This window comes from Dermochelys coriacea, chromosome 4 (genome assembly GCF_009764565.3).
Source record: "Dermochelys coriacea isolate rDerCor1 chromosome 4, rDerCor1.pri.v4, whole genome shotgun sequence".
Taxonomy (NCBI): Eukaryota; Metazoa; Chordata; order Testudines; family Dermochelyidae; genus Dermochelys; species Dermochelys coriacea.
The window spans coordinates 127,209,369-127,230,595 of record NC_050071.1 but is presented as its reverse complement, the minus strand read 5'-3'; the positions used below and the strand labels follow the sequence as shown (position 1 = coordinate 127,230,595).

Here is a 21,227-nt window from a genome sequence, read left to right as displayed (position 1 = left end):
AGGAGGAAATCAAAAACCTGACAAGCTACAGTATCACTAGCACCTGGAACAAAGCAGGAAGCCACATGCTTTCACAGATCATGGTTTGAGTTAACAAAGGGAACTGAACCCTGAGGGACTACATTAAGGATTTAGCAAGGTTACTGGAATAGGTGGGTGGGTGTTAGGGCTCTCCCTGAGATTTATCATAGCATTTGAGGTCACCTGATGTGCTTTAAAACATTAAAGAATTGGTGAAGAGGCTCTGTACTCTTGAGCTCCCTCCTCATCCTGGTCTGACAGCACCTGCACTCACTGATCTTCCGAGCACAGTGCAAGGCCTATTCACAAGTATTTTCACCTGACGAGAGTGTGGAGTAGTTTGGTCTGTAGGGGTGGGTGCCCCCCCCCAAGGTCCACCACATGCTTTTGTATGAGCCATGGTATTATGGTTATTTGTTATTTACTGAAGTATGTGCATGTCCTGAAGGGCACATTCTGTAACTACAAAAATACAGTTTGTCAGCACCCCTCCAACCACCACTCACAAGATTTTAGACTTCAGCTGGTATGTTGACCCAGCCGTGCCATACAAGCTTTCCATGCATTGTTGTAGGGGCAACTGAATAGTTCAGCTGTTGCCAGGTAGTGTAGTGAGGCACTCCATACCTTTAAAACAGTCACTCTTTTCCTGCTCCTCCCAATTTTTACATTTAAGCCATAAAATAAGTTCCTGCCCAGATTATCACTAAAGCAGCACATCTTTACATTTTAGTGGTGCTTCATACCATCTACTGGTCCTCAAAATAATGTTAGTTGTAATACATGCCTCTGGATCCTGCCATGAACCCAAGGATAAGAGCCTTTTCTGGCCTGGTAACTTTGTTTGCAGTCTTGAACATTTCCTGTGCAGCATACATTTGCTCCCTCTGCAACATATTAAAGCAAGTGTATATTTCAGTGGAGAAACTGTGTTCTTCAGAAGCACTGAGTTACATTCAACATCCAAAGATAAGACACAGGCTACATGGTGATCTTTCTTCTTACAGAAAATAAGTCCACTCATTCCTTTTCATAACAGGCACATAGTGGCACACATTGTTGAGGTTGCAAAAGAGTTCACATTATAAGCCCCATTTTCACACAATTTTAGGGCAGTCACTTTTTATGACTAGCACGGACCTTTCAGTGACACCTCCACTCCACTTTTCCTTAAGGACTACACATTTCAAACTTCAGCTGCTTCTGCTGTAAAAGTTTTTTAAGGGGAAAATATCAGTGTGGTGAAGAATTTCTTTTTATGGAGGGGGGACAAGTCTGCTTTGCTGACTTGTGTGTGCGCGCGCAGAGGTGGCAAGGGAACACACTGTTAAAACTGTATGTGAATGAAAAAAATCACAGATTGTTCAGGAGCATCTGCTTCATCCATCCCTTTTGTGACATTACAGATTCTTCCTACCCAGACTGGCAGGCCATGGGGCTGCTGCTGGGACAGTTTCCATGAAAGAGATTTTTTGAGGGAGATTTCAATGATTTTGCTATATTTAAAAGAAAACAAAGGACAAACAACCCTTTCTTAAGGTCCTGATTCTTCAAACACTTATGCACGTGCTTAACACTGAAGACCTAAAGCTCACGCTTGAGGGCTTCAGCCAGTCACCTGCAGGGCTCAGGAAGGAATTCCAGCTCCCCACCCCCAAAATATTCTGTTTTGTTTGATCTCCTACCTCCAAAGCATCAGAGATGGCCACAGCTGGAGGTCGGACACTGGATGGGGGTAGGCCTGTGCTCTGAGGTGGTACTGAACATTTCCCCTCTCACATGCTTAGCTGGCCAGTTCTTGCACAGGGTTTAACGATTGTCATATGTGGGGTTGAGAAGGAATTTCTCCCAGATTATATATATATGTGTGTGTGTGTGTGAGCACGAGCGTGCGCAACAGTCTGTCTCGCCTTCCTCTGCATCATGAAACATCACTTGCCTGGATTATCTGGGTCTCTCTCACTTAAACCATTTCCCTTCCATTGCAGGGGCCTTGGGTATTGATATACCTCAGTCCCTCCCATTCTGCCTGTGGCACATAATAGTCTAGTCCCTTTGTAGGCTGTAATACTTTGGTTTAAGTTTGGTTGTTGGGTTTAGCATGCAGCTGCTGGATGGTGTTGTGGTCTGATGTACAGGATGTCAGACTAGGGATCTGATGATGCCTTCTGGCCTTAGAACTCTATGACCTGGGACTACTCATGTACTTAACTTCAGGCATGTGCATTAGAGTTTACAGGATCGTGACCTTAATCTGCAACAGACAAGAGATGTAGTCCCGCATTTGGAGCGTCTGACTTTTCCTGCATTTTACAATATTTGACCATTTAAAGCTTTCTCTTTAGAACAATCAATTGCTATCTTCTCCCACAGTCACTGCTATCTGTGTTGGTTTATAATACAATACAAGTCCTTTTCAGCCAAACATGAGTAGCAGTTATGGTGGAAACTCACCCCCATCCCTCATCCCATGTGTCTCAATGTGTGACTGTAACAACGTCATTAGGACCATTTACTGTTATGAAAAACAAATGATTAGCTGGGTTTTGTTGGTTTTTTTTTTTTTTTTTAAACTTAAAAACCAAGGAAATCAGGTAAAGAAGTCTACCTTACTGAACCATTATGTTTGCACAAATAGAAATCACAAGACACATGAAAACATCCAACAGCAACGTTAACTAGATGGCAGAGCACTTCTATTTTCGTTGATTAAAAGATGTACTTTTCACAGCCTCCTGAATGCCAAAACCCAGCATTTGCCAAGCCATTAAAGAATTAACACGCTACTGAGGTTAATGGTAAAGATTTGTGATCCTGAATGAAAACTGCTTTTCATCCACAGATACATTATTACTTACTGTGAGAGAAAGGCTTTTCTTGGGTGGTGGCTGCTGCGGAGTTTGGGGGACTACTTGTGGAGGTTGTGCAGCAGGGGAAATGGCAGGAGGCGTAGTAGGTGTTAAGGGTGAAGTAGGTGTAGCTGCAGCAGGATTTGAGTTACTGTTGTACATGGGTGTTCGTTGTTTGAACTGAGCAGGAAGAGGAGTAGTGTTTGGAACTGTAGACTCTTCAGGTTGCCTGTTAGTCTGCATGGCCTCTCGCACAGATCCAGCTGCATGAACAAATGTAACAATTTAAAAAAATAAAAAAAAAAAAAAAAGTCACCCGCAATTGAATAAGTGTCTCAGATACTACAGTGCCCTTTAAAAGTACCTAGATACAGACAGACAAGAATTCCAGAGAGCCACGTTTTAGTGATGTGATTAAATAAGCCATTTATTTTATTTATGGATTACATTTGAAAAACTACATTCTCTCTCCCTTTCCACTGCATTCCCTTTACCAATAATGGGAGAAAGCTCGGGGACTTCCAACTGGCAAATCTCCGTTGCACTATACTTAGCAGTGAAATTTGTATTTAATGGAGTCTGCTTTATACATTTTTGAGTTTCTACTCCATAATTATAAGTATAGCACAATTATTGTACGAAGACCTATTATGCAGGAGCTGAGATTAGAGAAACTAAATTTTAGAAGCCACTTCCCAAAGGAAGTCAGAATTAATTCCCAGTCTCAGCCAGTCAGTGAATATTGAGAAGACAGACTGAAAAAACAGGCTAAACAACAGGAATTATAGAATTAAAATCCAGTCCCTGGATCACTTGTTGTTTAGAGGACCACTGAAAAGGAAAGGGTTACTGTAGAGGCCTGCTTTTGGAATGACAGATGAACTGTCCCTTCTCTCCCAAAGTGGATAACCAACTAGTACAATTAAACCCCAAAACCACACACAGTAACTATTTCAAATCCAGTATGAACTCAAAACATTTTAGAGGAAAATCCCAGACAATGATAACAGCCACAGCCAGACACAGATTCTCCAATTTATCAAATTATAATCTTGTCATCTGAAGACTCCCACGAGGCTTTACAAACTGAATCTATCTATTAATCACTTAACTTACCATGACATGCAGCTTACTCTTGGCTTAAACAAAGAAGCCGACTCCTAAGTGACTTAGGGGCTATTGAAAATGCTACTACTATTTAACGATGCTAAGCATCATTATAAACAGTTTAGGGCAGGAAGTGAGGAATATGACTATATTCAATTGAAACTAGACTGGGGGGCACAGAGGGCAAAAGGAGGAGAAAAAAAAACTGGCAGAACTTAAGTGCAGGAGTTGGGATTTTGGCAAGACACCACATTAACACCTTTAATCTCGAGGTTGTTAATAGCTAAAGTGATGCAAGATGCACAGTTTGTTGTATTACATAAAAAATAAGGTCAAACAAACAATAAAGCAATTAAATCCTGAATATGTGAAGTACGGCACTGACCAATTTAAAATATTTCCTGCCACAACGATGAAACAAAATATTTAAAGAAAGAGGTTCTTAACCTTGACCATGAAAACCAGAGAGGGCATTCAAAGCCATAAGGAGTATAGATTGTCAGGCTCAACAGGTAGTGATCAATGGCTCCATGTCTAGTTGGCAGCTGGTATCAAGTGGAGCACCCCAAGGGTTGGTCCTGGGGCCAGTTTTGTTCAATATCTTCATTAATGATCTGGCGGATGGTATGGATTGCACCCTCAGCAAATTTGCAGATGACACTAAACGGGAAGGAGAGGTAGATACGCTGGAGGGTAGGGATAGGATACAGAGGGCCCTAGATAAATTAGGGGATTGGGCCAAAAGAAATCTGATGAGGTTCAACAAGGACAAGTGCAGAGTCTTGCACTTAGGACAGAGGAATCCCTTGCACTGCTACAGGCTAGGCAGCAGTTCTGCGGAAAAGGATCTACGGGTTACAGTGGACAAGAAGCTGGATAGGAGTCAACAATATGCCCTTGTTGCCAAGAAGGTTAACGGCATTTTGGGCTGTATAAGTAGGCGCATTGCCAGCAGATCGAGGGACGTGATCATTCCCCTCTATTCGGCATTGGTCAGTCCTCATCTGGAGTACTGTGTCCTGTTTTGGGCCCCACACTACAAGAAGGATGTGGAAAAATTGGAAAGAGTCCAGCGGAGGGCAACAAAAATGATTAGGGGATCGTAACACATGACTTATGAGGAGAGGCTGAGGGAACTGGGATTATTTAGTCTGCAGAAGAGAAGAATGAGGGGGGATTTGATGGCTCCTTTCAACTACCTCAAAGGGGGTTCCAAAGAGGATGGATCTAGACTGTTCTCAGTGGTAGCAGATGGCAGAACAAGGAGTAATGGTCTCAAGTTGCAGTGGGGGAGGTTTAGATTGAATATTAGGAAGAACTTTTTCACTGGGAGGGCGGTGAAGTGCTGGAGTGAGTTACTTAGGGAGGTGGTGGAATCTCCTTCCTTAAAAACCTTCAAGGTCAGGCTGGGATGATTTAGTTGGGGATTGATCCTGCTTTGATAACCTCCTGAGGTCCCTTCCAACCCTGATATTCTATGATTCTAAGTTCAAATTAAAGTAAACCAAAATATTTGGTCTTCATTATATGTACTTTAATTAAACGAGACAATGTCAAAGTCCTCTGGCTAGATAACACACACGATCCAAACGGAATGAAAAATAAAATGCAACTAGCAAGGCTCAGGACTTCACATGATGCTTTTTCTGCAGTTAGATAATGCTAATACTAGAAAACAACACTAGCTGCTGACACTGCTGATGCTTCAGGCCATGTACTTTCCAGAGCTGCCAAGTTGCAGCCAGAGAGAGATTTATACAGGGCTTCTGAGAGATTTGGTTTCAGAGTAGCAGCCGTGTTAGTCTGTATTTGCAAAAAGAAAAGGAGTACTTGTGGCACCTTAGAGACTAACAAATTTATTAGAGCATAAGCTTTCATGATGAAGTGAGCTGTAGCTCATGAAAGCTTATGCTCTAATAAATTTGTTAGTCTCTAAGGTGCCACAAGTACTCCTTTTCTTTTTGAGAGATTTGGAACTCTGTTTCTGAGCCTAGCTTGTGTACATTCTACACGTGCCCCTCTGTAGTGACCACTGTGCCAAAGTTCCTGAACTGAAAAGTCACCATTGCTATGGTAGGAATCTGTACACAAGCACCAGGGTAAAGAATGTTGCATATAATTGAAATGTCAGTTCTTTGTTGACTGAATTTATCCCAAAGTGCTTTGTTAACAAATCACTATTATTTAGGTGTATTAGATATCTTACAGACCTGTATGACGACAAGTCCCTGCTCCATTGTGTGTGTGTGTGGGGGGGGGTTAAACCTTTTAATCCCATGGCTAATCACTTATTTTAACTCTTCCCTGTTTTCTATTATTGAATGTAATTTGATTTTTGAAAAAAATTTAAGCGCTCAACTGTACCTAACAGACCTTCATAAAAATGCAAAGGAAAAAGGTGAGAGGGTGATAGGAAAGGTTGTGGTTGAACACTGTGTTAAAGCAGTAACCCTTTAATAAATTATACAATTATTGTTTAACACTTGAGAAAGTACCTCTCTCTTCCACACACCCAGAGCCACAAGGCAATCTTTGGACTAATGTACATTCCTAATGGCTTACAATCAGATTGCCTATAAAAAGACGAAGCAAATGAACCATTTAAGGGGCTAAAGAGTACCTTAGCCTTAGTCAGATCTATAATTAAAAGTGCTTTCATAGCTACTTTTAAAAAGTGAGAATTTTTTTTAAAAATAATGGAAATGTGTCTTTTGTTACTAAAAAAAACTAGAGGCCTTCTCCTGCAACCCTTACACAAACAGTCCTGTTGAAGTCAATGAGATTACTTACACCAGGGATGGTTGAAGGATTGTGTCCTGCATTTGTAATTACAAATGAATGACAGAAAAAATATATGAGAGAACCAATGTATTAATAAAGTGCCAGTAGCAAAAATGATTATTTTACCTGGCTGAACTTCGGAGCTTGGGATATAGGAGGAAGATGGAACCACGCTGGGGGTTGCAGGCAAATAGCTTGTAGAAGGTAGTGCAGACTCATTGTTCAGAGGGCCAAGTTTCTGTAAAACAGTAAATGGTTTTGCAGTTTCGCAGCCATATATGACATGACTGCATGGAAATTCTGACCTTTTACATACAATGTCAACTTTGTCATTTCTCTGTTTCTCCATTAGCGTTTTCTTTTTGGCACTTGCTTAACAATGTATCTACATGGGAGATTTTTCCAATTATACAATTATAGTTAACTGCTATAATTATATCAGTAACTCCTCACGTGGACACTCTTATTCCAGAATAAGAGTGCCTTATCTTAAACGGCTTCCAACTTAATATAAACCAAACTGAAAAAAGGCACTCTTAGTCTGGTAGAAGTGTGTCCACATAGGGAGTTATACTGGTGTAACTAGTGCAGTTTGAATTCACAGCCTACCTTTTAGTGGTATAACTTTCCTGTGCACATAAGTCGTAGAACACCAGAAACTCCCTGAGATGTTGTCAGTCATTCAAAGTTTAGACAGAATTAGCAACTTGCAATGATAATCCACCTTTCGGCTTCCACAAACTCCTCACATCCCCTTCTAACCCTCAGAAGGGAAGATCGACCCCAAGTTACATTTATGAAAAAAAAGCTCTCACTAGTTTTCCTAGAACACATTTAAGTGTTCATTCTGCATTGTATATTATTAGCAAAATACATCAAGAATAGAACGTTATTTTGTGGAATCATTATAAAATAATTATTCACTTGGAGGTGAGCTTTAAAGATGATACAGAACTAGTCTTTAGAATAAAATATCCCAGCATTATGCAGCACAATTTTATATTTCATTGCAACTTAAATGTCCTACCTGGGTAGACACAAGGCCAGCAGCATAATCTGGAGTTGCATTTTCCACTACTGTTTCTTCTTTGGCTTGTTTTTCCACCACTTCTGTATCTATTGGATAGAAAAGAAGGAGTTCGTTCAAGTTAACTTTCCTAATTCCTGAACTAAATTTTTTAGAGTGATCCATGTAAAAGATTAAAGAAAATTCTGATAAAAATTACTTAGAAAACAGGTGTTACAATGCTGGTAAAAATCAACGTTTTTCCATATAAAATACCCACATGGTTTCATAATCACACTGATGCTTAAATTAACCACAAAATTTACATTTCACGAAGATACTGAATCTGAGCATTCAGATAAACCAAGCACAGCTATCCATCACAATACTTACAATTGTGATTTCATTCATAAAAATGTATTTAACTTGTTTTGGATCTTACAAAAATGAATTGAGATTTGTTTTCATTTAGCAAAAACTGCAAAATGAAGAAAGTGTTCCAGGAAAAACATGCCACCTAATTTGTTTTCTGCATTTGTTTAAGTAGCCTGGTCTTCTCATTCAGGATAATTATTAAAAGAATGAAAAAACAATTAGGCATTATTTAAGATTATTCAACATACATATTTAAGATGCTTGTATACCATATAGATAAAAGATTCAAAATTGATCCTTTAAAAATTTCACTTAGTTATGCAATAAGTATAGAATACACAAAAATATTTCAGAACTTTTTTTTAACTGCAACACAAAAGGAAAAGCTAATGTCACATTCATCTTTGTTGGGATGTTTGTATGTTTAAAAGGGCATATATAGTTAGTTCATCCCTCTCAACATATTTCCAGGGCACATAGCTTTTTAATTAGTGGAATTCAGAAACAAACATGGCTACCTTTAATTCTTCAAATGCTTGCCCATGTCCATTCCAAAGTAGGTGTGTGCTAACCCCAAGCACCGCCATTCAGTGGTATCTGTCAGGTTGGCTCTGGTGCCCCCTAGAATTGAGTGCTCATAGCGCCGCTATAAAGGGTTCTACCAATCCTTCTTACCAGTCGCTGGAACTTCAGCTTGTTCTTGCATTTCCCCTCAAGTATCCCTCTCAGTGGACTTTGTTCTTCTAGTTGTACATAATTATTTGTAGTGGTTAAGTTTCAGTTATTTAGATTACGGTACCGTTTAGCAAAGTTACCCACCCCTAATAGCGAGGCATGCCTCGGTCTCCAGGGTTTAAGCCTTGTGCGTCATGCCACAAGCCTATGCCTGTTAGTGACCCCCGTTCCAGCTGCCTCAAATATCTGGGGGAAGCCTACATGCAGAAGCTGTAAAGGGTTCAGGCCCCACACTAAGAGAGACAAGGACACCAGACTTAAATTATTCTTCATGGTGGCAGCACTTCATCCTCCCTTGGAGCCGAGCCACTTTGACTCAGTACCGAGTACTTTGGCCTCAGTAAGAAGCATTGAGGCCTCTCTTAGAGAGATGCAGCGCTGCTCTGCTTCTTTGGTGCCTAGAAAGGATGTTTCTTCTGCTTTTCAGGACTCCTGGCACCAGTCATCCCTGTTGCCAAAAAAGATTGCTCCTGTAAGGGACTCTCCATTGCTGCTGCTGAGAAAGAAGCAGAAGAAGATGGACAGGGGGCAATTCCCAACCCCAAGATCTGTGGGACACACAGACACCGGCAGACTGCGACTCATGCCAGGTCTAAGATGCCAGCAATTCGCCCTGTACTGTTGACTCCAGCCCCGGAAAGGGCACCATTGAGTCTGGCACCTTTGGCTCTCTTGTGGTAGAGGGTCCATCAGTGCTCAACTACTCTGGTGATGCCATCCACACCAGAGGTGTTTGACGCCATGCGGCAGGCATCGTTGCTCCCGGGACCGCCATCCCCTGCTGTGCAGGAGCTGTCAGCAGCGGCATCAGAGACAAGAGCTCCCACAGCACTGTGGCACCAGATGCCATCAGAAGGGAAACCGGCCATGATGGCACAGCACCAGTATCCTCCCTCCCAGCACCACTCACAGGCACTGGTCAGCACCGCTCCATCCTAGTCACCTGGAAGGGAGTTCTTGGAGTCTGACTCAAAGGCAGAGTTGTATGTCTCCCGCAGAAGACGGCACTGCTCCAGCCGGCGTTACCCAATGGTGGACGTGGGCCAGGGCATTCCATCAGCGGCCTGGCCACCAGCACAGTGGAAATGCCATTACAGTGGTTATTCTGGAATGCCTGGGCCTTTCCACCAGTCCAGGGGTCATAGTCCAGGAAATCCTACTCCTTTGTTTCAGAGTCTGGAGCTCCCCCACCATGTCCCTTGGAACAGGGCCCATGTTCCGGTACTGAGCCAGGTGCCAAATATCAAGAACCAGCACTGAAAGACCAAGCCGGTGCACAAAATGAGGAACAGCGCCCCTTGCCTGTAAAGGCCTCCTCTTCCTTCTCTCTTGACAAGGAAGTGATGGAACAAGCATAGCACCCTCCTGTATAATGATGATTATAGGGAGTACTAGAAGCTCCTCAAAAGGGTAGCTCAAAACCTGGGGGTACATAGAGGAGATTAGAGTCCTCCCATGCCCTGGTGGATATTCCTGCTGTATCAGGACCTCATGAGTTGTTTTGCCCTTAAACGAAGCCATTATGGACCCCATCAGGGCCTTATGCCAGACCCCAGTGTCCCTAGGATAGAGAAAAAGTATTTTGTTCCAGCAAAAGGGTTTGAATTCCTTCAAACTCATCCACCACTGAGCTCACTGGTGGTATCAGTGGCCAATGAGTGGGAGCAACAGGGTCAGCAAGGTCCAATTCTTAAGACCAGAGATGCCAAAAAATTAGACTTCTTGGGCAGAAAAGTGTATTCAACTGGCAGCCTCCAGCTCAGGATCGCAAACCAGCAAGTGCTCCTGAGTTGCTATGATTTTAATTCTTGGAACTTGATGGCAAAATTCAAGAAGCTGTTGCCATAGGAGTCAAGAAGTGAATTCACAGCCCTAGCGAGGAGCGAAAATCTGTGGCAAGGACATCCCTACAGGGAGCTTTAGACACAGTGGACTCTGCAGCCCGATCAATGGCTTCGACAGTAGTTATGAGGAGAGGCTCTTAGCTTCAATCCTTGGGCCTATCCTATGAGGTGTAGCAGACCTTACAGGACCTCCCTTTTGAGAGTATGTCATTCTTCTCAGATCAAACAGACATCAAAATGCATAGCCTCAAGGTGGGTGGCAGACCTTTTGACTGGACACTCGGGGACAACGTACGGATCAGATTTCCCCAATTTTTGTGGACTGGTTGTCGCACTTCTATGAGGCGTCGTATTACCTCAGATCACTGGGTGCTACACAATAACACTGAGATGTATCCTTCAATTCGGTTGTTCCCCTCTTTCGCACACAGGCTACGACCTGGCAAAGGTCTCTGCTTCTCCTGCCCTGACAGCACAATTCTACAAGGGCTCAAGCATCTTTGGTGGCGTTTGCAGCTCAAGTTCCTAACCAGGACATCTGTAGACCAGGACCATGGGATGCAAAATAGTGGATTGACGACCATTATGCCATCACCCAACAGGCTAGAGATGATGCAGGTTTCAGCCAAGCGGTATTAACAATCAGCGTGCCAATAAACTCCAAATTCTTCACCTGTGCCATGGCTTGAGAGTCACCTACTTTGGAATGGACATGAGCAACACATCTCAAAGAACTGTAGTTATGGAAGGTTAGTAGCCATTTTTTCAAAAGGGAGGAACCTCCCCTCAAGTTTAAACCCATCTGAGTTCATGTTAATTTTAATTAAAAGTTGGATTTAAGAAAATGAAATTGATAGGATACATCTGGCTCTTGTTCTCAAGGTAGTTTCAGTTATTAACATTTATACACCTTACAGACATGCTGTACCAACCTAAAGTCTTTCTTCTTCTCTTTGCTTCACGACCAGCACCAACCATATCCAACTCTGAGATATCTAGTAGCTACCAAAAAAAATAAATAAGTAAAAATAAAAAAAATTCATTATTGAATTGAAATGCCTTACAAAATATGTTTCATAGAATCACAGAAACGCAGGGCTGGAAGGGACCTTGAGAGGTCATCAAGTCTAGTCCTCTTTGCCAAGGCAGGACCAAGTATACCTAAACCACTTCTGAAGGGTGTTTGTCCAACCTGTTTGTCCAACCTGTTTCCTGTCAAAAACCATCAATACCACAGCCTCCTTTCGAAGAGTATTCCAGAGCTAAACTATCCTTACAGTTAGAAAGTTCTTCCTAATATCTAATCCAAATCTCCTTTGCTGCAGATTAAGCCCATTATTTCTTGTCCTATCTTCATCAGACATGGAAAACAATGAATCACTGTCTTTAAAGCAGCCCTTAGCATATTTGAAAACATATCAGATCCCCCCTCCAACCCCAGTCTTCTTTTCTCAAGACTAAACCTGCCCAATTTTTTAACCTTTTATCATCGATCAGGCTTTATAAACCTTTTATCATTTTTGTTGTGGACTCTCTCCAATTTAGCCACATCTTCCCTAAAGTGTGCTGCCCAGAAGTGGATACGATACTGCAGCTGAGACCTCACCAGTGTTGAGCACAGCAAGACAATTACATCCTATGTCTTATATACAACATTCCTGTTAATACACCCTAGAATATCAGCCTTTTTTGCAGCTGCATCACTTTGTCAGCTTATATTCGTGATCCACTACAACCACCAGATCCTTTTCAGCAGTACTGAAACCTAGACAGTTATTCCACATTTTGTAATTGTGCATTTGATTTTTCATTTTAAAAAGTAGTATTTGATTTGTAGTATTTGATGAAATACTTTGGAAACTCACAAAAAAATATTAACTGCTCTATAATCAGTGCCAACAAACTATAGCTCACTTTTGATCAGAGGTTGAGGACTGATGGGAAAATGCAAGAGTATTTAATAAAATAAAATAAAATAAAAAAAGACTACCTACCTTCACTCCTCTTTCTTTGCGCAGAGGTGTTCTTGAAGGAGGTATAGGGGTTCTGTTTCCAGCAGGGCTAAATACACTAGGTGCTGTGGGACTCCTGAATGGAGCTTGTTTTGGTATTCCTTTGAGTGGGGCTTTGGGGGGGGGGGGGAAAAAAAATCAGCAACATCAGTTGTAATGAACTTCCACTTAGTAGAAAAGAATGATGAGATCTGGACTCCTCATTTCTTGTACCGTAGCTTTAAAAGCTTTAAAAAGCTTCTTGGATGGAATTGACTATAGATATACATCAGATGCATCTCAGAGGTTTATTTTTGCCTGCAAAAATGTTAATAAAAGGAGTTCACTGGGTCAGAGTTTGTGCCCCAAAGGTTTAAGGATGAGCCACAATTATTACACAGTTAGACGCATACAGATATCTTTTCATGCACAAGAATTTAAATAAAGCAGTCTATTAAAAAAAAAAAAAAAGAGATATATTGCTACCGAACTACATCAAGCTCTGCTTTCTGATAAGGGCTCTATTTAATCAAGGTGAATTATAGACACAGATGTTAGTACCTCCTATAGTTAAGACTGCCCTACGTTTTCCATGATAGGACGAGTTTTCAGTTGCTTATAACTTTACCATGCTTTAACCTTTTGAGATGAAATGTATCATGTTATTTGTGTATCTCTGGCTGAAACAGGGGATTGCAGGAGCCAGAGGATGGGGAGGGTCAGAGGGATGCAGCAGCTGGTGATGAGGGTAGATAGGAGCAGAGGGTGCTGGTGGGATTGCATACGAGAAGAGTTGTGGAGGATAAAAGAAACATGGAGTAACAACCCATTTCCTGAATGAGACAGAGACCCTGTGGAAAATAATAGTATGTAATCATGTAATTAAAGTCTAAATCATAATGCAAGGGTGTCAAATGAAGTTTTAACACAAGCAGCTTTAAATTCAGACATTTCCCAACTTTTGAATCCTTGACTTTGCAAACTTAATATGCTTTAAGATGTGTTTTGGATGCATATAAAAAGCAGGAAAGCACTTAGCTTAATTTTCATAAGCTATTAAGAAGTTAAGCTATGGGAGGGAGCAACATATTGGTCATCAACTTCCCTCAAACAAGCAGTTAGAAGCCACCCTGATGTCTCTAACTTTCCCCTTTCTGGGAAAGGGGACAAAAGTAATTGGTGTTCTACCTGACTTTCCTGCTTTCCATCAGGTTTTTGGCTTGGGTTTAACATAGTGTACCCATTCATTTTGTTGGCGGATTATCTTCTATGGAAAATCAGGTTTCCATGCAGAGATTTTTATTGTAATTGTCCAGCGACCTTTGATGCTATTGACCATAAACTTTTGAGACTCTCCTGCAGATCCTGATGATGGGAGTAGATAAGATTGCATTTTGATGCTTCTCTTCTTTCCTCTCAGAGATCCAAGCATTATTCTGAGAAGCTGTTCAGATGTTCTGAAGGTTCTCATGTGTTATGCAGAAATCTGTTCCATCACCTTCCCTTTTTTTTGTGAGGACACGTGGGCAGACAACAACATGCCTCTACATCTCCCTGTCACCAGACACCGATGATGCAGCCTCACTGCCTTCCAACTGCCTGGTTGAGAAAAGGCAGATAAGAGCACAGATAACTGTAGTTCCAGAAAACATCTATTGTAGGTAGGAGAGGAAATGGAGATGGAGAAACTGCACCGGCTGAAACTACTTCTGGCTGCATAGATGTTCCTGAAGGTGTGAGAAGGTGCAGTGTGCCTCATAAGCTACATAGAAGAGAATAGGTGTTTGTCTCTAACATTCTATCACTGTTGAAAAGTTATTGAAAGTAACTATGCCAAAAGCAACCAGCTGATGATAATCTGTCAGCCAGAGTAACCCTCTGCGAAGGAGTCTACACCATTACTTGCTTCCTAAAAAAATGCCACAGCCTAACCTGCACTTCTGGAAGTTGCATACAGGCAAGAGTAGCTGCAGCAGCTGGATGCATGTCTGAACTCCAACAGCAGCTCTAGCCACTGTTCTCCTACTCTGGATGGGTCCTCAATGTGAAGCACACCTCTCTACCTTGAAATCTACCAGTATGTGTAGGAGGCCACTCGTCTGGTTTTATATGAGGCAGTCCTCTTTTTGGCTAGTTTATCCCCCAGCCAGTACTAGACAAAACAATGTCATTTTGAAGAGTGTGCCACTCCATCCCTGCCAATGTGATCTTGCATGCACTGTGAATGCAGGATCACACAGGCAGGAATGGGGTCATGCAATTCCCAGAAGTGCTGGAATGTCCAGTATTTTGGGAATCTGTGGATGGCCACATTGTGTGACACCAGCACCTAACATGTGACAAATGCCCAAAATGTTTACTAAACCTACTGCCTCAGCAGTTGTGCGGTGTGACCCGGGACATCTTGGTGCCAACTGGCAGAGGGGTGCATAAGTGATACATGGATCCACTGGGTCTGATGTCTTCATATTAGTTTGCCAAGGGTGCCATGTAACCCTACTGATCATAATCACTGTGAAAAGTATACATAATATGTAAGGAGTCATGTGTATACATACTGAAAATTATGTTCCCAAGGTATGTGAATTGGAGCTGGTCACCAGAAGAAGTTTCTTTTAGGCAAGAGATGTTTGTCTATTTGGCTATATGTAAATTGAGTATTGTGTGGTTCACAATGGATATCCATTTACAGTCTGAGCTGAACAGTAATGAAGGGATTGTAAAATCTTCAAAAGAAGGAATTTACAGGAAGAAATAACCCAGCAGGAGGGAATCCAGTTTACAAGTGAAGACAATGAATTTTTGGACTAACTGTAGAAAGAGGAACTCTGCATCCTTCATGTAGGAAGGAAGCTGACTGTGTGTGTGCTTTATGAAAAAAGGATCATAGCCAGGCTTGGTTGAAAAATGCTGGGAAGACTTGGGGTGAACTAAACTTAGGCACCCCTTGGCCAACGAAGTAAGTCTACATTCTAGAATGCATGTTATGAACTTTGTTATATGTAACCCTTTGCTTCCAAAATTTCTACTTGCTATCACCTCGATCTGTTCTTCGTTAAATAAATATCTTCTTTTTACTGTAAACATATCTAACTGCTGGGTGTTAAGCAGAGCCGCAATCTAAGGTATAAATGGTAAACTGAAAAGTACTGTTCTTTTGGGAGCAGAGGCTCCGGGAATTCTGTGAGCGTCCTGTGATCAGAGGAGAGTTAGAGTTAGAGTGCACGTATTGTTAACCTGTAAAGTCAGTGATTGCATTTCCAGAGGCTGGTGAAGCTGGGGAACTGACCCATAGTAAGTACAGATGAGGGCAGGTGGTACGGGTGTGCCTCACAACCATAGGTGCCCCCAAGAAGTGTCACATGTTGATTAAATGTAACATGTATCTTTGTATCAGAGGGGTAGCTGTGTTAGTCTGGATCTGTAAAAGCGACAAAGAGTCCTGTGGCACCTTCTAGACTAACGGACGTATTGGAGCATAAGCTCCACTACATGCATCTGACGAAGTGGGTATTCACCCACGAAAGCTTATGCTCCAATACGTCTGTTAGTCTATAAGGTGCCACAGGACTCTTTGCCGCTTTTATGTATCTTTGTGAAAATCTTAAGTGACCTACAACACATTCCTGCTGGCATCCTTCCCTGGAATCACAGACACATCTGAGCTTACTGAAGCTTCTCAATCTGCCAGAGGAAGCCGGGGGCTGGGTGAAAAAGAGGCCAGAATCAGAAAGACAGACAGAGGAGAGCACATGCATGGCGGCTCTTGCAGGTAAGACTAGCTCCCATACACGAGGCAAGACCAATAGTGACTGACAGTGATGGCATTTGTTAATGCATGGACCAAAATATTAAACTGTTTAATACATTGTTTGAACCCTATGCCACATCTGATGGCCCAAGGATTCAGAATACAATGACACCATTTTGTCCTTTACCACTTATAAGATATAACCTATTTTAAAATGCCCTGAAGCACCTCCTCTACAAAAAAAATGTGTAGCCAATGCTAACCCTGTAAGGCTATTTGTTTCCTACAGTGGCTACCCCACATACGAAGCTTTTAGAATCTGCCCCTGCCTTTGACCAAAAGGCCTAATCCTCTAGCTCAAACAATAGCTTTAAAATCCAGAGGTCCAGGGCTTATTTCGCACTAGACAGCCTGATGAGTGGGATACAAAGAAAAACACTGCAAGCATGGATTACACCCTGGCCAGGGAAGCTTGTCCCAAGCTTAAAGCTTCTGAGGTTGACAGGAGTTTCAATCCTCACATGTATCCACGGGGATTGAACCTGAGACTTCCGGATCTGAAAGTATGAGCCTCTAGTGCTTGAGCTAAAGAGACAGCTTTATTAGCTCCAAGTCTAGAGTAGACAAACCACCATCTGTGGTCTGTCCTCTAACAGGGGACAAAGAGCCATACTTCATTAGGGTTGGAACTGCTGTAGCGTGGTAGTAAGCAGTAGATCTGATAAATTAGATCATCCTAAACCCCTTGAGAACTCCAACACTACCATTATAACTTGTATCTTCAGAGAATTGTGTCCACATAGCTCTGGTGCTACCAATATTCCTTATCTTATACCAGTGTCAACCTTGATCAGTACCACTCTATCAATGTCAGCATTCAAGCAGTAACATTTTAAAGCTTAAATAACTATTGATTTTTTAAAAATGCAACTTTTAAATATTCTTCCAATCTACTCATAGCAAAGAATCAGCCCAATTTTCACACTTCAGATTGCTGTAGGATGTTTAAAGAAGGCCCAGAAGAAAAACTTCAGGCACTAACATTGCTATGCAACTAAACAGTTTCAAAAACTGGCATAAATGGCCTCAATTTTTTTTCCCCACTATAAACTGATACAGAAAATTCAAGTAGTTCAGAAATTACAACAGATACTTGGAACTGATCGTTTCAGAGCACTGACTTGTATAGACTCTTTTCATCCCATTAAAATGGAAATCTTGAGTGCAATTTTAACTGGTGCTACTGCAACCCTAAAATATTGAAGGTACTGACACTTCAAGAAAATGGTACATTTATAGTTATTTACTTTTAGAAAACAACTATTCTCAATTACTACAATATCCTTACTAAGAGCTAGGCAATCTTTGCATCTGTCTGAGTCAGTGTTTGATAGGCTTTATCTGCCTTTTCCCTTCTAATGCGCAGAACTGTTTATGTTCTTAAAATAAGGTACAAAACTGTCAAACAATTACCAAGAATTACAATAAAATATACTATTTTTATATATAATCTCATCTATACACGTAAGAAAAAAAATTCCAAGCAGGAATTTCAAACTATTTCACCTGGAATAATTACCTCATATTATGCTTATCACATGTTCTCCTTTTCATATGTGAAAGTCAGTTTAAGATTACTTCACTAAAGTACATCATTATTTTTATATTTTCATGTTTCCATAGAGCTTCATTTCCCTCCTCTCTGAAATCCAGTTTTTAAAAATATAAACCTTGCAATTTTATTCTTTGCAAACACTATATTTTACCTACATATGAGCTGTATAGACATATAAATTATTCTCTACCGAGTAGTAATATAAAATGAGTCATACTTGTTGTATCTATTTTTTTGACCAGCCCCCTCCCTTTGGCATGGAAAGGCACTCCTGCAGTCTTCTTGAGCTGTTGTGCGGTTTCTGTTGCTAAAAAAGAGAAATGCTTTAGTTATTTCAAAATTTGAATTTGAAATTAAAACTACTGCACATCCTACATAAAATTCTTTTAGGACCTAATCTAGTACAAGATGGGAAATTCTCTTTAATTGACACAGGTCATCAATGTTTGACAAATCACATAATCTAATTATTTTTTTTCCAAATGGTGCATTATCTGTTACACAATTCTTTTAAGTTATAGAAGTATGCAAACAAACAAACAAACAATCTACTTGAGGGGGAAAGTTAAAAAAAGTAAAAATCTCATTCAAAATGCTTAGCTACTCAAGTTGATATTTTAATCCAATTAAACTGACTAATCAACTCAAAGAAAGGTAAAAGCAAATTGCTACAGCAAAGTGCAATGTACAGTACAATATTTTAAATTCACTCAGTTAAAGAATGGCTGTGGCTAAACTTCCTGCCTTCTGTTAATGAAAATCCTCTTGGCTTTCACTCACAGTAGGCACACTGAGCAAGGGAAAGCATGCACTGGCTGCCTCTGCTCCCTGTTGCAAAAACATATGACAAAATAAAGCTCAGCTTGGTTCCAATTTCATTTTTGTGGTAAGAGCCCCAAGCATCTTAACCAAAGCTCTCCCTGATGAGTCTCAAACTGATTACTAAATATAACCACCAAAGAATCTAACCTTGCTTTAAACAAACAGAGGGGAAAAAAAGCAAAGAAAAAAAAAAAAAAAAGCTTTTTCAGTGCCTTCAAATCTGAACAGCATTTAAGATTACAAAAACAAGACTAGCATATTAATATGGTGACAGCCAGAATGGCTTCAATAGGCTTAGTCCTGATCTTCTGCACTGTTGTGTATTGTGGAAAACCAGTCAGCACATATTCTTGTAAGAAGGGAAGATATGATACGTGTTCCTGTACTGAAGAACAAGACTGAATTCTATGCCTTCCTTTTACAATCCTATTTGTAACTATATCTGATCAACTAGCTATTTACTACTTACATTTCTGCAAGAGTTCTGCTCGAAGAGTGGCACTTTTGGGTTTTCTTTTCAGCTGGAAGTGTTTCACTGGGGGAGTAAGTGGCCCAGCTAGTGTTGTCAAGGCATTTTTGTTTAAGTACTGGCACTCCAACGGCAACATAGCTGATGTTTCACATTCACTTACTGTGTAAAGAGTTAACATAATGCATGTGGGTAAAAGGACCTCTTGCACAGATAATTACAAGACAATTTTGATATAGTTTGTGCAGGTGATTCTTAGCTTCAAAATATTTATTCAGCCCCTGAGGGAAACTTCTGCTTTGCTCATAATCACTATTCCAGAAAACTGCCATCTCTATCTATGTTGTAGGAAGTAACCCTTCACAAGGATTTAATAAAACAGGAAATATGTTATTTTTAAGGCGTCCATGTTAGATTTGTCTAGTCAAGTGAAACTTATTTTTAAAGTATTGTACATATTTCAGTACTCTGGAGAAAACAGCTGAAGATTAATTCTCAGAAGCTACATTTAAAAAAAAAAAAACAAAAAAAACAAAAACCCAACAGAAAACCCAATCTGGCAGACCACAAAATACCAAGAGATAAAGATTTTTACCAGCAAATGATCATTCCTATTTTCAAACATGACGCAGTACTCTTTCCAAGGAGTTTTTTTATTATGTTGCTGCATCCTGGCTTCTATAACCATTTCTGTCTATTACAGTGGTAGCAATACCTATGGGAGTACTAGCATATATATGGCTCAGGCATTTTAACTGCCTCAGTCTAGACTACACTAATGCTCTCACTGCTGCCATCATCCGTGAAGCTGCACCAATGGGACACTTCGTAAGAACTGCTAGTATAGTTGCAGTCCATCTGTATAGCACAATAGTTGGCTCTTTGAAGTACATATGTACTCCCTCATCTTTAATGAGGCTCCAGACAGGGATCTGCCCACACAAAGCTCACTGCTTTGGGATTGGTGTCTTAGAGAGAAAGCATAATATCATGCTTTGGTGACTATGAACAAGTGCACAGAGCCTCTCTCCTAATGTGACAGTTTTAAATAACAAATAGACAACAGGAAGTCCCTTGAAGATTAGTTAAAAAAATTCAAGACAGGAATAAAACAATGTTTAATTTATGATCTTTTAAAAGTTTATACAAGTTTAATAAAAAAGTAATATTTATTAAATTATACATGAGTTTTATTTCATTTCAGGCACTCCTAACATAGTTCTACTGCCTCAGATGGAACAGTTCCTGTGGCAAAGAGCTGCTGAATTAGACCCACATTTATTGCTTCCCATTAGACTCTTAAACACATAGGGTGTAATCCTTGCCTCATTGACTTTCACCCATGCAAAAGTGAATGCAAAAGTGTCAAATATGCAGTGTAATTTTAGACAAAAAAAAAATTGCTTACCCTTTTCCCTAAGTTCTCCTAAAATATCTTGAACATTGGGATTCTGTTCTTCAAGATCAAGGTTAAGGGAGCCAGTATCTGGAAAGGATTTTAAAATATCAGCTACCATTAAGACCCAGGGGTCTGAATCCAAGGTAGCGAGCTGGATAATTTCAGTCAGTGCACCTTTCATCTAACAAAAAAGAGAAAAGAAAATCAACAAATTGGAAACAATTCTAAGAAGGTTACTTTGTATTTGGAAATATTTTCAGAAACCAGCACAAACATGTACAATATTTACTTCCTGTGGGGAACCCATATAAATTATTGTGCTTTAACACAGTTAAAAAGACCTTTAAGCCATATGTCCAGGGTCATCTTTTTTGTTACAGAGAGTGACATGAAGAAAAGATGATTTTTAAAAAACTTATTTCAGGAGGTTCAACTGGGGAAAAAGGAAAGAAGTCACAAGAT

At 40.6% G+C, this 21,227-nt stretch overlaps 1 protein-coding gene across 1 annotated transcript in view; it reads right to left on the bottom strand.

The window, feature by feature from the left end:
- NELFA (negative elongation factor complex member A) overlaps nt 1-21,227 on the bottom strand; it is a 33,927-nt gene that overhangs the window by 4,414 nt on the left and 8,286 nt on the right. Inside the window, exons 2-10 of the mRNA XM_038400413.2 lie at nt 20,775-20,946; nt 19,367-19,528; nt 18,293-18,382; nt 12,713-12,843; nt 11,651-11,720; nt 7,786-7,874; nt 6,885-6,996; nt 2,880-3,133; nt 809-908 (exon numbers count right to left, since the gene is read on the bottom strand). Of these exons, the coding sequence (XP_038256341.1) occupies nt 809-908; nt 2,880-3,133; nt 6,885-6,996; nt 7,786-7,874; nt 11,651-11,720; nt 12,713-12,843; nt 18,293-18,382; nt 19,367-19,528; nt 20,775-20,946 (1,180 nt within the window). The remainder of the gene's footprint in view (nt 1-808; nt 909-2,879; nt 3,134-6,884; nt 6,997-7,785; nt 7,875-11,650; nt 11,721-12,712; nt 12,844-18,292; nt 18,383-19,366; nt 19,529-20,774; nt 20,947-21,227) is intronic.